Source organism: Pectinophora gossypiella, chromosome 11, assembly GCF_024362695.1.
Source record: "Pectinophora gossypiella chromosome 11, ilPecGoss1.1, whole genome shotgun sequence".
In the NCBI taxonomy this organism is placed as follows: domain Eukaryota; kingdom Metazoa; phylum Arthropoda; class Insecta; order Lepidoptera; family Gelechiidae; genus Pectinophora; species Pectinophora gossypiella.
The window spans coordinates 8537347-8556296 of NC_065414.1; the positions used below are offsets into that span (position 1 = coordinate 8537347).

The window sequence follows — 18950 nt, forward strand, 5'->3', positions numbered from 1 at the left end:
GAGTAGAAACCTATGAATAAACCATCAGGGGAATGTGGATCCCGTGTCGTATGTGCGCTGTTGATGGACGAGTCAAGAGCTGCAAGAGCTGATGATCGATGCCAACTATATTATACTACTAGGATAGAGTATAAGTACTCGTACATGCTACGTAAACTGACATGCCTGATAAGTATGAGTTTAGCGGGGTCACGTCGTGTGGCTATTGGTCGGAGCCCGTGATAAACTTCGTGCCGCGCACGATAAGTAGCGTAGGTACTTGCCTGCAGAAGTCCTGAGCATGGACAAAAGTAATTAAGAAATACTACAACGTAGTGTAATTTCGCTTGACAACTTGGCAGCCATTCCTTATATTACTATTTATTTTCTATTATTAATTTTATTTCTTTTTTGCGTGATAGATTACCTTGTAATTTTTAATGTTTTTCTTTCATTTTTTAGTCTTATTTTTCTTTTTCATTCATTGTTTATATTGTATATTAGTTTTTATATTGTTTTCTCGTCATACAACGCATTGGGTTACACTGTATTGTTGTGTGTACCTTTATAAATAAATAGTTATTCTTTTAGAAAAAAACATGCACAGTATAAACCTGTAACATGGCACGCGTCTCTGCAGCGTATGTTGTCCACCGTACGTTATCATGTCGCGTGTAGATAATAATAATAATAATAAGTAAAATAACAGTAAATGCCCGCCATATTTAGGTTTTCTATTATTTTTTTATTTTTCATAAAACCATATTTTAACATTCAAAATCAAAATTCATTTATTTCAGACATGATGGTCCATATTACATTAATTACACACTTAAAAAAAATCAAAATTACAGTACAAAAAAAATATTACATGACACAAACACACACACACTTGTTTACATGTAAATTACATTACAGTACTTGATAAAATACCAATGCGTTAAAAGGCTCAACATTACATTTCTGTATACCTACTTAATAAAATAACCTCGTAAACAATGGGATTTGGATTTTAAAAGGCATCTGGGCCTTACGAGGATAATATATTGAAAATGTATACTGTAACTTCAATAATTCCCACTAAGTAAAGACAAACAATATTTTGTTTCTTTCATCATTTAATGGATTATCCAAGCTGAACCGTGAGATAGGACTTACAAAATTTTAATATCAAAAGGAATTTAACAAAACTATTTTATGTAAAGGGATTTCCTATAAGTAGGTATACAATGAGTATGTCTGAAATAAGTATAAAGAGAGCGATACACGTGTTATGCTTCAAGAAGATAATAATAATTTAATTTCGTCTCAACAACATGTAGGTATGTAGCTATCTAATACAATCTCGTCCCTGGAGTGTTTGCTTACTGGAGTTCACATAGAGTAGGCGAGTGTTTATCCTCTGGTGATATGTCAAACTCATACGGAGTTTTCTCAGGACGCTATCGCATGGATGTGCGCTTTAAAATTCTTCTTCTTCTCTCGTGTGGGTTGTGAGGTGGAATACAAACCTCATCAACCCTGGTGTCAGGGTTATTACTGAACCGCCTAAGGCCCCTGACATGACTCATGTAACGACTACATACTTACAGTAGCGTGTGGCGAAACGTTTGTTCTTTTCAGAACTCCAGTCGGGCAAACGAGACGCCTTGTTCAACAAAAGGTGTCTGACTTCGAAAAAGAAAGAAGGTCAGATCTGGAAAGAAAACGTGATGGTCTGAAAGCCCGACCACCTGCGGCAATCACCTATAATTACGTAGGGGGTGTGCTGACGTGCCCAAAATGTGGGCGCACGTTTTCACATAAAATTGGCTATACGAGCCATCACAGAGCTCACCAGAGAGCAGACTTTCCAAGCCCTTGAATGACAACCGTCAATGAATCCACCAGCTGCTGTCGCTGTAGTCGAAATCGACTGTGAAGCATCATCATCATCACATACTTACATCAGTAAGTAGTAACCGGGACCAACAGCTTAACGTGCCTTCCGAAGCACGGGTCATCTTACTTTCGGACAATTAGATTATCAGCCTGTAATGTCCTAATGAAACTAGGGATCACAATGTGATTTTTATGATATGTCCCCATCGGGTTTCGAACCCGGAGCCTCCGGATCGTGAGTCCAACGCTCAACCACTGGACCACGGAGGCTTTAAAATTAGGAGGAATTAAGAAATAGTAAGTAATAGGCGTTAGAATATTTTTATGACGTCATAAATCATTATGTTTCGACAATTTGTAAATTTACCTTCATCTAGCCTATACTCAAATTTTCATGAGGAAGCTCTCTTAGTTTCTTCAAAGGTTTTCACACAAAGAGGTGGTAGGTACCGCGAGCATAGTAGAACCATAGAACAAACGCTCAACGCCCACATTTCGCAATATAAGTATGTCGTAACAGTGGGGGTCGTAACATCATCATCAGAATGGAGGGTGGGCGTTAGAAGAGTGGGCGTTAGAAGACAATAATGGCCGTCATCAGTATCACAATCATTTTATTTACTTCCACATAGTTTTTGTATCACGATTAAATAAAGTCACAGCATAAGGTACACACTCACGGCAACGTCACGGTATTCGTAACGGTTACACAGTCACTCGTTATCTAGCGCGCATAAGGACGTTAGCGCGAAGGGGCCCTCCACCACCCATGGTTCCTATATTCGGACCGAATCCTCGGGACATGTGAACGTACTTGCTAGGTGCTCTTTTCCGATCACACTTTCTTGACGTCCCTACAAGTTATAGGTGAGCGACTATAGCACTCCACGTTCCGATCGTAATTATTCGACACGTCCGTTCACGACGAAGGTTCGCGGTAGACTGACCGACTAGAACGGCAGTGCACGTCCGCTCGACACGACGACTCTGTGGTGACTCTCCCGACTTCACCCCGCTCTGCTCGTACGCCACCTTTCGTCGGAGCGTTGCAACTTCATGACGGAAGTGATGTAACTTCATTTTATTTTCCGATTTGATCAATTTCTCTTCTTAATTCATAACTAACTCCGACAAGTAAGTATTATAATATGAAATCCTGACGCTGAAACGCTTGAATTTATAACTGATAACTATCTACATTATGATTGACATTTTTTTTTAAAGCGAACAACGAAGACCTGTAACATTTTTTCCGCAATGTTTTGAAAACATTACAATCTTTGTTCTAGAGTGAATAGGCTTTTGTTAGGAGAGCATGTTCCACCTTAGGCCATCTTATCACTTACCATGAATAAGACTGTGGTCGAACACGAACATGTAATATATTGAAAAGAACGCCCGCGAACTTAACCCCATAACGACGCACAACGATATTGATGACCCTTCAATTTAAACCTCAGGAAAATAAATATTACCTATATCAAAATATCAGTGGGACATTTATTTGTGAAACGCATGATATATTATGTTATATTAGTGATGGTAATAAAGTAATGTAATAATATATGTAATTAAGCAGGTGTTTATAACTTATGTTTCTTATCAAATTATAAACTATAGCGCCCACACGATTTGCACAAAATTCTGAGAACTTTGAACAATTATTAATAATTATGATATTTATGAAATTTAACGCATAGTTTCTCAACTAATCTCCTTGACAAGAGAAAACTTTCATTAAATTCTGAGAAGTTCTTCATTCAAACGTGTGGTCCAATGTTAACAGACAAAGGTCATTACACTTTAGCTAATCTTGTCTGATCCCAACCCGGACAATGTGAATGGATCGTAACTATTAACAAAGCATTCCTTAAGCCCAGCTATCTCCCATCTCTCCACTATAACTAAAGCCTAGCCTTTTAAAGCCACTCAGCGGTTTTACAAACTCATCTTTCGCCAAATTAATTTGCCACAACGCAATCTTCTTAAGTCCTCACGTATATTGAAATAAAGTAAAATAACAATATTCAATTTGCAACGGGCTTTATTGGTGTTAGACTGAAATCGAATGTACGCCTGTCAACACAGGTACCTGGTGAACAGTGTCTAAAGTATCAAAGCCGAGAGAAAATTGTTTCACAGGAAATTTACAAGCGAAGCTGTGGAGGAAGGTGTACAACAAGCCTTGTTCAGAGTAGATTTAAATCTTGCAGCGGAGCGTAGCACAGGAAAGCAATTAATTAAATTGTTTTGTAAGAAGTAATCTCAATAGGTCCGACTTCATGTAAATTGAGAATCTGGACAAATAATTTGAGTTTGCATGAGCTTGAACTTTGTGGGCAACAATTTCTAAGAAAGTTTTGACTTGGATTATACACATTAATAAAACTTATTATATTTTTTCTTTCAGGCAGTCTCCTTTGTCTAATCCTGATTAGTTTTCCAGGCTAGCGCGATTATTGCGAAATCTTTTTCGTTTATGTCAACAACGTTCAAAGCTCTCCGGGAAAGGCGAGCTTATTTAGTGCTGTTAATTAAGGCATTCCCTTCTGAACTACATTGTACGTACTTTGCTATTTTCTTGCTAACGCCAGAATATTTATTTGGCTTCCATAAATATGAATGGTTTTTTGGGATAGGATGATCATGAGAACAAATGTCGGGCCAAGCTCTAAACCACTGAATTTGAATTTCGAATTCATGTTTTGTACCATAGATTGATGTGGCGTGAGTAACGGTGAAGGAAAATGTCATGAAAGAACCGCCATACCCGCGACATGCGTTTCGGAGGTATGTGACCAAACCTGTCAATACTTCAGGTTAGGTAAGCGAACCCTGTAAAAACGGGATAACGCAAAATTTTCAGCATTCACATTAAACTCATTTTATTTATTGCACCACATTTTGAAGGTATTATCGCGAAAATGATTGTATAATAAAACAATTTTGTTGAGAGCAAGATTATGCGTAATCCTTGCGTGAAATCAAACTATTTCGATTTGCATTGATTGCATAAGTTCAGTGAATATGGTATCTAGTTGTATAAATTATTAGTTCTAGTTCTAGAGCACACTCAACTATAGCAATAAAATTAAACGTTACCTAAAGAAACATTTCCTAAATTCGCGTTTCTACAAAAGTAGAAATAGTTACGGCCTACTCTTTATTTTTTCCTTTACCCCACCATGAAGACTATCCTTATTTTCAATCGCGTACAACCCTGTGAACACAGGAAAATGTCAAGAAAAACATATTTATAATAAATGATGTTGTTCGCACTCCCTTCGCCTATCAAAATTGATACAGCGCATAACATATTATAACGTGGTAAATTGAAATTCATACACATGGTGACAGATAGACGAACAAATAGATGGATGAATATATTGGAGGAGCAAGGTTCTTTGTGGCATCTCAAAATAACATACATTATATACATAAAACACTAATTGCTAAAATCTACGTCGCACTAGCACAATCTGTCATAACATATTGCATTCCGGTCTGGTGAGGTGCTACAAAAACAAAGTTTTTTGATGTTGAACGAGCACAAAGGTCACTTGTCAAAGTTTTGTTCTTTAAACCATACAGATTCTCTACTGACACTTTGTGCAGAAGCAGCAACCTCCTATCAGTGAGAAAACTGTACATTCTAAACATAATTATTAAATACCACTCCTCACTACCTTACAATCAAAATCTATTAAATAAAAGAAGAAAAGGTACTGTAGCTCCCTCACATTCCGTGCGTACTGTTTTTGCTCAACGGCAATACGGCAACTCTATCCTTGACATTTATCCTATGAATTTGTTCTCCTGCAAAAAAAAAACCATGACTGCGTGGTTAGGATCACTCTCATACGAGCAAATATATATGTCACTCATAGTGCTATGGGCAAAAATTTGACATTTAGTTTTATTTTACTCTGAAAATCTTTAGATTACACTCTTTCTTTTCATTTCATTCTTCATTCTTTATAGATCATATTTGTCATATTTGTTATTACTTACCTTGACTCACAAACTGTACTGTACCTAGTGAATTGTGAGACATTCCTGCCACAAGTATCCTAGGATTACTTAACGGGAGGTCTCGACCACGATGTAACTAAAATTTGAGAAATAAAGAATATTTTATTTATTTATTTTTATACATAAATCCTAATGGGAAAGGCAGGACCACAACTAATCATAAAACAACGTGCAGCCACTTTTCATACGAAGCCTATGATAAATATGATGAACATTTTCATCACCATATTGAGAAGAAAAAACAAGCGCCTTTTAGAAAAATCACATTTGGATATGATTTTTGGTGACATAACTTCGCAAAAAACAAACTAGTTTCAATTCAGGTAAAAATTTGTGGCCTCAATTATATTCGAATTGAAAGAAATTGATGTTTTGTTAAATAGATTATATCAAAATGTGATTAAAGCACATAATACCGGGTTCTTACCGCGTTAAAATCAGGGATATGAGACTCCCAATATTTCAACTCTGTTGCAATTGCCATGATCACGGGCTGACTCATCCAGTGTATCAGAATGTGATCTGATATTTCAAAAAGGCTATTTAGTGGTTTCCGCTATAAGCCTTACAGGTGATCAGCCCGTCTACTACTGCCCACTCATTCCAAAAGAACTAAAGCAAAAAATCGAGCATAAACCGAAACATTCAAAATAAGACCAACATTTTACTTGACGCGACAAAGAAAATGAAGACGATGTAACATTTCTCACCTCCTCCTTACTAGCGTCGTATATTTATACGTCGTATGTGACATAAAGACGGGACATTAGGAGAATATCACTCATAATCATCATCCCATATAATATACTCTGGTGTTGGACACAACCGCCAACGCGAACACAAAATTGAGTGGACGTTTCCTCTATCACAATAACTCTCGTATTCCCGCAGTTGCCTTTATTGTGTGACAGTTCACCGAATATCTAAATAAATTTTATCAACCACTTAAGTGCTCCCGACATGGCAATTGGACGAATATTGAAATTTATAGACACCATTAAAATTTATCTTTTCGAATTCTTACGTTCCATTTGAATGGTTTAATAATATCAACAAAATGAGGTCCAAACTGCCAAAGCTCTTTACAAAAATTGCGTATTGATTTTCGTATAAACACTTTACGATATCTTCTCGGGCTGTAATGATGTCGTAATAATAAGGCACGAGTTGTAGGCTCTTTTATCCAGGTAACCAGTAAGGAAAGTAAAACACTAGAGTATGAACTGTCGATAGTAGGCTCAACACAATTTTTGTTTCCAGAGTCTTTCAGAATAATTAGAATCAGAAATGTTTACCTTTAGAAGAATAATTGCATGCTGTGACAAATCCAGGAGTAAGAGGGCACATGGAACCGCAATTCTCACGACCCAGTCTGTTGTTTTCGTCGACTTACGTATAAGCTTAATATTACAGTAATATGAAAGGCTTTATTTGTGTGCAATAGAGTGTTTTATTATTATTATGAAACGTAAAAATTTGTATACACACTATTCACCGCGATACCAGCTACGATTCTTGTCATCTCTATATCTCCACTACAGTTCACATTATACAAGGTGTCAGTGACATCGTAACGAATACTAAGGAGGATGATTCAGACCGTGATTCTGAGTTAATATCAAGTGGAATTTTCAGTCGCAAAATTCATGTTTATTTTTTAGTTTTTTTAAATTATTTTCAATTCCATTGCGATGGAAAATTCCACTTGATATTAACTCAGAATAATAAACTGAATCATCCCTTTCGGAATTCGTCATCGACCATGATTCTGAGTTGATATCAATAGGAATTTCCTATCGGAAAATTCATAAAAAATTGTGTGTTTTTCTAAATTATTTTCTGTTCCATACTTTCGCGACGGAAAATTCCACGATGTCACTAAGTCCCTGTATATTAGCCCCTATAATAAGGAACGTGTAGGCTTACGATAAGAAATGATTCCCGCACTCTGTTATGACACATTTTCGAAGATAACCTTGCCGAAGTCGACAACATGACACACTAATGTCGATACTTATTAACCGCAAATTACTAACTCAGAGGTATTAACAGAAACTAATCTAGAATAAGTCGAGAAACTAAAGAGACTTGTAGACAGCCTAAACTACATACCAAATTATGATTCGTGAACTTTTGATTACTTACAATCTAGCAATAAAGCCGGCCAATCAACTCGCGACAACAAACACTTCAGAACCCCGACCGGGTCAGGGTCGGTACCCCGCCGGCATGGTCTACGATTTCCCTCATTCAGCGCTTATCGCTATCGACCCGCTAAGTTCGATTAATTCTTTCTAATATTATCCTCTCAGAGGACCACCGAGGCCCGCGGCCAACTGGCAATCCTCAGACCTGTTGTCTTAATTTTTGTAGCGGGTGACAGCCCTCAGCGCTCCCCATTTCTCCGGCCAAGTAAGAGAAGGCGGACATCGTGTTTTATAAAGTTAGCCAACAATTAGCTAAGGATAGCAACAAATGAAAAATGCTTCACCGCCAAAGCGTGGGTCTTAAGGATCAAATCAGAGCAAGAACAGCAAAAAGACTCACTTTCTATACATAAAATTATTACTATATAAAAAATAACATTATTACCATTCTCATAAAATACAATATCTTTCGACTGCGAAAAAATGCTCGAGATGCCTCCAGGTGACAATGGTAAAAAAGTGAATTATTCAATGTTTTCAAAAAGTAAGTCTCTGTGGTACACTGACTTGCTTGTCAATCGGGGAAGGCCGGTTCAAACCCCGGTACCGGAATTAATTTGTTTGCTAATACAGTTGGCTCAACGATTATAGTCGACGACACGGCTACCACCACGGATACCACCTATCACGTTGGTCTAACAGAAAACTCGGTGAGGTGGGTACTCAGTTCATGTTGCGATGGATGTGCCTACCGCAATTGGGATATAGTCGTGAGCTTATGTTTTGTTATGTTATGTTTCAGAAGTGCTCGCCTCTTCAATGCGCTTGATCTGCGCTGACCCGCAGTAAAAGAGAAATATTTGTTTTTCAATACCGTAAGGATCCCCCTTAGTATACCGCCTGCTATAATTACAGTCGATGAAGGAAGTTCGCAACTTCAGGCGCGGTTAGTCTTTGACCGTTTAGTAGGTTCGCGCATCGGTGAGCACGGAAAGTTGCATTGTAAGCGGCTACGCCTAAGTCGGGAGCTTCGGACGGCTTAAACTAACAACACAGTGCAACGTGTCGGATGGTGAGGTTCGCATGCATGAGAATCTCTAGTTTTTTTTCTAACGTAACTTATTGCAGGTTTGCCTTAGATGGCATTAACTACTTGGCCGCAGGAATGAGGAGTGCTTAGGGCTCTCACCCGGTACAAAAATGTAAGACAACAGACATGAGGGTGCCTAGTTGGGCGTGGATCTCGACTTAAGGCATTGTCTGAGATCCTAGTGGGCTCATAGCGATGAGCGCTGTATGAGGGAAATCGTCGACCACGCCAGCGTGATCGGTACCGAGTTCCTGAAGTGTTTGTTGTCACGAACTAATTTGCCGGCTCTATGGCTAGAGTAATCGAGTCGTCAGTATCGTATATTACGTCCTTCGTGAATCTCGGGCAAAGAATGTAATGGCGATTTTCTGTCACCGCTTCTTCTTTTTTGGCCATAACACGTTCCGTGATGAACGTGTCTGTAATGTAACACGTTCATCTAAAAAACGAGTTTGCTATTAGACATTTGCACGTATAAAATATTTCACGTCTACAAATGGCAAATAAATAAATGAACTGCATCAATTTGCCTTTCTAGTGCCCCTGTGTTATAAGGTCGATTAATGATTGTAGGATGAACTCAAATAGAATCTTAACTATGTGTTCAGAAAAAAATGATTTTGATTTTTAAAATGATACTCTGATTAATGAGTACTTAAATAAGTCATCTAATAAGTAATCTACACTATTACACATACAAATTCTCCATCATCGCTAGCTTTTATACGTTTATTAAGCATAATCCCTTATCACATTTCGTTCTAAAAAATCATAAATATATCAACTATTTCGACATTGGCTTGAAGATTTACTATCCACGAACAAGCCAATCGAATAAACCTAGGTAAAACGACGAGTGCACGTCTGCCGGGTCGAATTTATGGTGTTCGACTGTGTAAATACGTTTTGCAATACCGTCCCAACTGCGTCCAGCCGGCTCTGCACGGCAATCACGCCGCGCGGGCCGCGAATTATATCGAGGGATTCGACCAAATAGACGGAGGGAATGCTATCTATGTAGATAAACGTCGTACGGCTATTGGCCCTTGACGTAATTCGCACCCGCGCGACGCATGCGTCAGGGCTATAGTGCTTCCAAAAGAAAAATAAAACCATGGCGCACATAGTGCACTCTCTTATACATATCTAGTCCAAATATCAAGCAACAAATATTTTTATATTTGCCTCTGCCATTGCATTAAATAAATAAATTAATTAATACGTTTTGAATAATTATGTAGGTATTATCAATAAAAAAATAGGTAATTATCACGTTAAATCTCCAGCGCTATTTATGTTCTTTTGGGGAACAGAACCCGGAAAGTCCCTCAATGCTGAATTTAATCACGCTGTGAATCGTCACATCGTATAAAATGCCTAACTACCTGATAAAGCGTTAATAGGTACAATAATACCTGAGTCATAAAGAAAATAGATATAAAATTTTAGTACGGTGCCCATACGAGAAAGCCTGGCTAGTAAATCTAATTTGATAGAGGTCGATCGAACCACCGCGTTTAGGTGGTACTCCCAGATAGGTATACACTATACCTACAGTGAATATCATTGGTGACAATCAATAGCGCTGAATTATTTAACTGCCGCCCAACAAGGCTTAAATATAGCCGAATTACGAATAAGTAGTTACCAACCAATGTATTATGACAAGGTCCAGTGCCAAAATTACATAACTAGGTCATGTAAGACATTATTATTACATATTCAATGTAAAACTTTTCCAAATGCGTAAAAGATTTTTCTATTTAAAGTATTTTTGGGGAAAAATATAGGTACCATGTCACACAATTATAAGCCCAAGACACATTTTTTAACATTGAGAAATGCATTACGCATACCATACCAATTGTGTAATCACTTTGTGATCCCTAGTTTGGTTAGGACATTATGTTGACTTTACTTTTTTACTGATTGTCCGATAGTAAGATGATCCGTGCTTCGGAAAGCACGTTAAGCCGTTGGCCCCGGTTACTACTTAGTGATGTTAGCCATGTCAGGGGCATTTGGCGGCTCAGTAATAACCCTGACACCAGGGTTGATGAGGTTGGTATTCCATCTCACAACATACACGATAAGAAGAAGAAGACCAGTTATGTGGGACACCCAGGGTGGTCACACACGGTATACCGACTAAAACCCAACGGTGTTCCTGCCTGTACCAATTGGCGGGACCCGGAAGAAGCACAAGAAACCTAGTGCTACATGTTATATTATTACTGGAAATTGAATTACTTATAACGTCTATCCACAAATCATCTACATCACATCGTGGACCATGAATGTGTAATAATAACATATGACATGCCTAATAATTTTGATCGCTCGTACGATTCTACTTACCTATGTATATCTAGGTATATGTATGTGTACTTGTAGTGTCTACACTACATCCTTCAAATACCGCATTTCAAGCAGTTTCGTGTCTATTTTCTGACCATTAGAGACTTCACTCATGGATGAAAGAAAACAATAAGTAATACATATTCTACGTAGATTGTCGCTACATCATTATTACCACAGCCTGGACACTTCATACAAAAATCTCGTTCGTACCGTGTGCCACTTTACCCCGTGCAAGCGAGAGAGACAGGCAGTCTACGCGCGCTCACTTACTCCTTACCCGCTTACGTCTTAAAGAGACTAAAGTGGCCACCATCGGGGGGTGAGGTAACTCGTTCCAAGCTCGCATTAATGCGGAGCGTTGTTTATTCTATGCTAACAAAAGTATTATTATTCCACTATGACCCAATCCAATTCTTTTTTTTTTCTACAAAAAAGGTATGGTGAATTCAGAATAATTGGTTTTCGACACAAATAGGCAGTAAGTTTTCCATGAAAGTTTATGCGTGTTCCGTGATCCGCATGCGGCAGGGCTCATTGAACTGATACCCCCAGGCAAGCTTGAGTGCTATCACCTCCATAACTTTGATACAGGTCGAGTGGACCATTGGCATGGCCATTTTGATGTACCTATCGAAATCGAGATCAGCACCCAATGGCATGTACACTTTTGCTCAGCGATGAGGGAACCTACAGTCGATTTGACACACATCGATAGCCATTGATTAAACTTAATCGAAATGACATGTTGGCAAATGGTTGCGAATGACAAATCAATTCACTCTAGTGATCAGAGCTAATTCAATGATGCTTAATAACAGTGAACATCACAAAACTCGCTATTGAATTATTATATTTAAAGTAAGCGAAAATGAAAAGGTTTTATATTGAGTTATATTTTGTAGGGGTCTTCATAATTTATTGCACTTGCCTTATCTTAGGTATTTAATCTCGTAATTTTCCTTCGTAATCTCAAGATGCTCTTAGTCATAATGAGAAGATTAAAAATTCTGGCTTCAGTAATTGCTTAAACACTTAAACCAGATTTTCCCCAGGGCCGCTCAAAATAAATTCGTGAGCTTTCTTTACTTCACCTTGGTAATAGTGCAAATAAAAACCAGCTTTATGAAATCCTCAACCCTTAACTATGTTCACCTTTGCTCCTGGATACCGACTAGTCAATATAAATTATCTAAAATAATACAGAAATCCGACAATCTGGTGAAGGTCGCGGGACGCCGCTGGATGCGGGCAGCGCAGGACCGATCGTCGTGGAGACCCTTGGGGGAGGCCTATGCCCAGCAGTGAGCGTCGTACGGCTGATGATGATGAATACAGAAATAGGTATATACAGTAAATTATATACTCAGTATATCTTATTATCAAGTTCCCAATAATGTATTTACATTTATATAAGCTTTGAATAATTCAATTCCGTTGAAGTTTCAAATCGGTATTGAAAAGAAATTAAAAAGTATTTAAACAGTTAAAACGTTTTTCCATTCCGCTCTCTCAAAATAACAACAATAAAAGTAATGACCGACGAGCTATATGCGTTCAATGAAAAACTTGAGTTGTGATGTGATTCACAATATTGGATTATTCAAGAATTATCATAATCGAACGATGGGCCTTGAAACGAGGTAGTATTGTACTTTTTTCATCGCAAACTCATATCTTCTTTCAAATTGTTCAAGATGTTTTGCAAGGGTTCAACGCAATTTTCTGCCGGGTTCAAAGAAAATGATATCGGCGAAAGTAAAACTTAATTTATATAAGGGACTAATTCGCAGGATCAGCAAAGTTGCCGTTTGGCTTCATCTTTCCATCGGGAATCAAAAAGTTTGCAAACAAATCGCCAGAAACCCTGTGGGGGAACCGTTTCCGATTATCGGCAAAATTTATTCGGATTCCAGCCGTCTACCTATTTAGCCCGACGCCTCGACTTGCCTGAGCAATCAAGATGATTTAGATGCCAACACTCTACGCTATCCCAGCTATTTAAATAGAAGCCCCTTATACATATACAAAGCACTTTATATAAATAATTATAGCTATTAATTCCAGGAGTCGAACAATTGGGTCGATATAAATAATAAAACCTACCAAGTTTCTTGTAAGAAACGATTTTATACAATTGACAGGAAGGCTTTGTACAACTTCTAATGCATGTACTTGTGGTTCAGATGATACTAAAAAATAAGAAAACGAACTTTAGATTGTTTCTTTCTAACCTACTTAAACTTATGTAGTCTCTTCTCGTCGTGATTACGATATTAGCGAGTGAAATCAATGATAAACAACCAAAAAGATCACAAAATTATAATAATGTAAAAACCTTACTTTACACCCCCGTTGCTATGCTCCATATAATCGACAATACCTAGGCAATGGGGGTTGCCAGATCTGACGCCAACACTTCTGATGTTTTTTTAAGTCTACTCTCCTGCATTCTAAGGTCTTTATTGAAGTGTTCAAACGGAAAAGATCTCCAACGGTAAGCGAAGTATGTCAAGTAGTCTTAACAACCAACAAGGACGGTGGCTCCAGCGGGTGCGCTGTGCAGCAAGGTATGATTGTACCCTTTCAGCTGATTGAGAGGCGAATGTAGTACCGCAATACTCAGCTGTGTTTTTCGTCAGTCGATACGCGTTCATTTGTTCAAACAAAATGTATGGCTCGTACGCCTTTCGATAGTCAAATCGTGCTGATTCGTGCTCTCGGATCCGGAAAGTTGATGCAAAAAACATGATCTATCGATAATACTTGAATAAGTCACCTTGAAGTTAATACAAACTCTTTTACGAACTGAAGGCAACAAATTATTACTCGTCTGTGGCGAAGCAAAAAAAAGGGTTATTGTGTTTGACCGCTACGAGTACCTGTATGTATGTATATCACTATTCGGAAGACTTTCAGAGAAATATTTTCTAGTTTCATACTTTTTAGAGCGCGATTCTTCCGTAGTCGGGTTTTAGTTTTCAACTTATATTTTTCTAAGTTTATTAGTAATCTAAATGGGCGAGGCATGCATGACGATTTATTTAGAGTGCAAGTAGTGAAAGTGGTGTGTCAGAATCGTAGGAATTGGAAGTGGAATTCCGTGGCTTCTGCCTACTCCAATGGGAAATAGGCGTGATCTTATTTGTGTCAATCAGCTACTATAAACAATAATTATGTCATCTAGTCATGACCGTTAGTTTAACTGGTGCCTTTTTTTTCGAAAAGGTCATTTTTTCTTGTACCTATTCTTCTTTTTTTTGTTGTAGTGTTGCCTGACTGTAACTTTTAATACCTTTTGTTATTCCGTTTTTTTTTTTGTTCTTTAACTACCAAATCAAAATTCTACATGCATGTTAATTACATAAGTTGTGTTTGCACGTCTGTAATTGGTGCAAGCACTAGTACTAGCCTCAAGAGAGTTATATTCATCGTTGTGTGTTTGTACTGTCGATGTGCCTAATAAATAAATATATTATGTTGTGCATTTCTTCGAGGCAATGACGTCATAAATCGTCTGAGACAGAGGTATAAGGCCAATGATGATGATGTTGCAAATGAGGCAGGAATTCCAGACTACGTTCCTCAAAAGCAATGTAAGATGGCGCTATAAAGATTATCCTTCGTTTAACCTTCTAATTTCATGCCTAACAGATATTATGCATTTTATCTTTGTTTTTGGGTACTTACATATGATAACCTTTTTTTTATGTCACCCAGGCACAATTACATCTTCCACCTATTATCATTCTGATCAAATTAAAAAGAAAGTAAAGTAGGTAGTAACATAATTCTTTAGAGAATACCTATATATCAAGTACTTAACAATTATTTTTAAGAAAATCTCGACAGCACCAACTGTATTAGTTTTGGGGAACGTAGCCTAAAAAGTCCCGCATTGAAATAAGAATCTCGTCCAGTCTAAGAATTCACATCCACACTTCAACGCTTAGTTGCACTCACATAACAGCTCCCGTCTCCTTTGGAACGCACTCTACGCTTATTAAATAAAGTACGACTATAACGGTTGGACCGCAACTCTGTGCCCAAAATGTTAAGTGGTGTTAAAATTTTAAGCCTTTTCCCATTCCGACGAGGCGTCCGAATGAAATATTTCGTTGAATGTCTAGTTGTGAGTCTTGTGAGCTCAACAACACGGCAGAGTTTTCAAGTTCGCAACTAATTTGCCCATCCATTTCATTTATAAATTAATTTTGAGTAGAAATTCAATTCTAACGACTCTGGTTAAAGGTAAATATTAATGTAACAATTATAATGTTGAGTAAACTTTAATTTAATACATAAAGCAGCTTAATTCGGTCCGTTTTATAACGTTTTTGCACGAAATTAAAAGCAATCTTGTAATTTTAGCAGGATGCGTACTTACATAATCCACTCGTTTCGGGTCAAATAATTATACTCGAAATACCCCATTTATTTAAGTACCCATATATTAAATACGTATAATGTTAAATGTTTGCATACTTACATTTACATGCAATTTGTTTATTTGAAACGTTAGATAATTGCTAAGATTTCCTTACTATTTTTATAAATTTTATATCTTAAGATTAGAATAACAATCATACAATACCTAATTGTGAAACTCATGTGAAAATTTACATACACGCATACACATAAGCTCACCAACGTTATAGGTGGTGAGCCGTAACGTGAATTTTATATTACATTCATATTTATTTTAAAACTATTACGATGCTGCTTCAAAATGCAATCTCAGATCTAAAACACATGTGCAGAGCATAATAAAACGACATGTCTATCCCAGAACGAGCTGCTTACTTACAGATTCAGTACGTAATCTAAGAGAATACGTTATACTCCGGGGCTCATTTTTCACGATTGACAGTCAATCCATGTAGAAACAAAAGAACATCGGGCCCAGAACGACCCTTTGAGAAGTGTTCAACACGTATGGGTTCACATCACGTACTCTGAACGCGCCGGATCACAATGAACAGATCCCATGGGGGGGCTTCCTCATCTCTTGCCATGGAATACAAATTAGTTTTACCATGTACTAGATTTGGAAATTTAAGGCAACCTTGCCCCACTGAGAATTCCCCAAGCAACAGTGATAGATGGAAACACGAAACTGTATACACTCGTGATTGTTTCCTCAAGTTAATCCAACTACGTAGCTTTGCAACTTAAACTAGATTAAGGCGTACAACCAAAATATAAACTGAATTAAGGAGATCAAAAATTATCAGAATGACAATGACAAGGTTCACGAAACGACGACAAAATCTCATATTAGTAATTTCAAGATACTGCATACTGCACTACCAAAAGTGCAATTCAAAATTCCTTTACGGCATGCTGTCGAAGCAGAAAACAGTTTTATCGTTGATACGTTCCTTCTGAGACTCAAACGACTACGTCTGTTTCGCTTTGGCAAACGCAAATGGCATTAGGATGAAAGAGAAATGTGTACTTTTGAGACGAGTACCGGTTGAAAGTTTTTGAAATTTTCGCAATGTGAGGGTTAGGTAGCAACGAACTACAGTTAGTTACTCCCTCGGCGTCTGAAGTTGTGTGTAAGTTCATGCATTCCTCTCTCCACGGGGTAGCGTCATTGAAACTTGTTATGAGATAAAATTGCTCTGGTTTATGCTCTCGTAGTTTCAAAATATACACTTTAGTAAAGTTTCGAAATGTTTTACGAACTTTTCTTTAACAAATTTTCTTTTGGTCTTTGAAACGTCCTTGTTGAGAAATGTTTCGTCTGCGATGAATTGCAAGTGTTATTTAGCTAGAAATATTGAACCATTTATATTGTCCGCTTTTCTCACAAAATGTACTATAATAGAACCCCCTACACCTTTTCAAGTTTTCGATATCTAGTGCGGGCTTCATTGCATCCTCGACTCAATTGGATTACCTTAACTTTACCTGCTTAAACTTTGAAGTTTTCAACTGAAGCAAGCCATATTTTACCTACTAAACCTGAAACTTTACCATCTGTTACTTTTTGTATTATGAAGCCGAAGATTATGGTGAACAGCAACATATACAAGTAATTTAATGTATATATTTTGCATTTTTTATGTAACACCATATCAAAAAGGTTTTTTAGTGAAGATAATTTCAAACCAATGAAATCGTAAAAGAATGTTTTTGTGATGTGCAGTAAAGATACATAATATAAGACTCCCGACTATATCCCAATTGGGGTTTCTAATCAGGGGTACATCCATCGCAAGATGAACTAAGAACCCATACCCTAGCTTTCTGTTAGGCCAACGTGATAGGTGGTGAGCCGGATTGCCATCTATATAATGGGTGAGCCAACTGTGTTTGTAAAAACATAACTCATTGGTGCAAGACCGATACCGATATTAGGACCCCGATACCGACCCCGCCGGCGTAGTCGACGACTTCCTTCAATCAGCGCTTATCGCTAACGAACCCACTAGGGTCGATTAATTCATTCAAATATTTTTCCTCTCAGACGACGCCCTGAGTCGAGATTCGCGCCCAACTGGGCACCCTCAGGCCTGTTGTCTTAAACGTTGTACCAGGTGAGAGCCTTCAACGCTCCCCATTTGTCCGGCCAAGTAGTTAATGCCATCTGCGGCCAATCAGGAAGTAAGTAAAAAACAAAGGTACCGACATTCAAACCGTCGCTCCCCGATTTAGAAGCAGTGTACCACAGGACCACAGTGACTATTGGAATTACATAAAGATTGTACCTATAGTTTTTTTTTTTTTGACGAATAGGTATACTGTTCACCATCGAGTGCGTGTAGTGCCCCAGTTGGCGTGGTCTGTGCATCTTCCTGCCAAGCTCTTATGAGTTAATGTTATTATTGTTATTGTTTCTGCCCACTGTAACGCATTAAATAATGTTCCAAACGCTATTCTCTCTCCCCGGTCTCTAAAATACTATTCTCGGATGTTTTGGTGAACTGGTTTTCTTTGCAAAGTTACCCTGTTTCTGCGTGTTTGAAAGTAAGGCTACCTAAAGAAGGTGCTTTCTTTAGAGTACATTTTACTTCACAGTACTTGCACGTTTTATTAATCGTTTACTTCACACTCTAGTGAGTGTGTTGTATGTCGAAGGCCACAAACTTACTGTTTTTGGCGTTAGCGAAGTGTGTTCTTTCCAGTTATATTTATACTGCACGTATTTATTATGAGTGTTAAATGTGTTTAATTACATTCAAATTAATCTCTCATTTTCAATTTTTGGTCATTTATTGGTTAACAACCTGTAACGTGTTTAGTATTGATATTAACGATAATATTTTCACAAAATATCCAAACGAGCATATTTATAAATTAAACGAACCAAACAAGAATAATTTCACATATCTCCCTACTGTAATCATTATCCTCTTCATACTACCTAAATGACAGAAAGGATGTCTCTTGACCTTGACACGTGTGAGCTATGCTTGATTTTCTAAGGTTAATCGTGATCTTTCCAGTTCCCTTTT

The 18950-nt window shown here is 37.7% G+C and overlaps 1 protein-coding gene across 1 annotated transcript in view; it reads right to left on the reverse strand.

Moving 5' to 3' along the window:
• LOC126370818 (uncharacterized) overlaps nucleotides 1–2233 on the reverse strand; it is a 36124-nt gene extending 33891 nt beyond the window's left edge. The window contains exon 1 of the mRNA XM_050015840.1: nucleotides 2228–2233. Within this exon, the coding sequence (XP_049871797.1) occupies nucleotides 2228–2233 (6 nt within the window). The remainder of the gene's footprint in view (nucleotides 1–2227) is intronic.
• Nucleotides 2234–18950: the final 16717 nt, after the last annotated feature.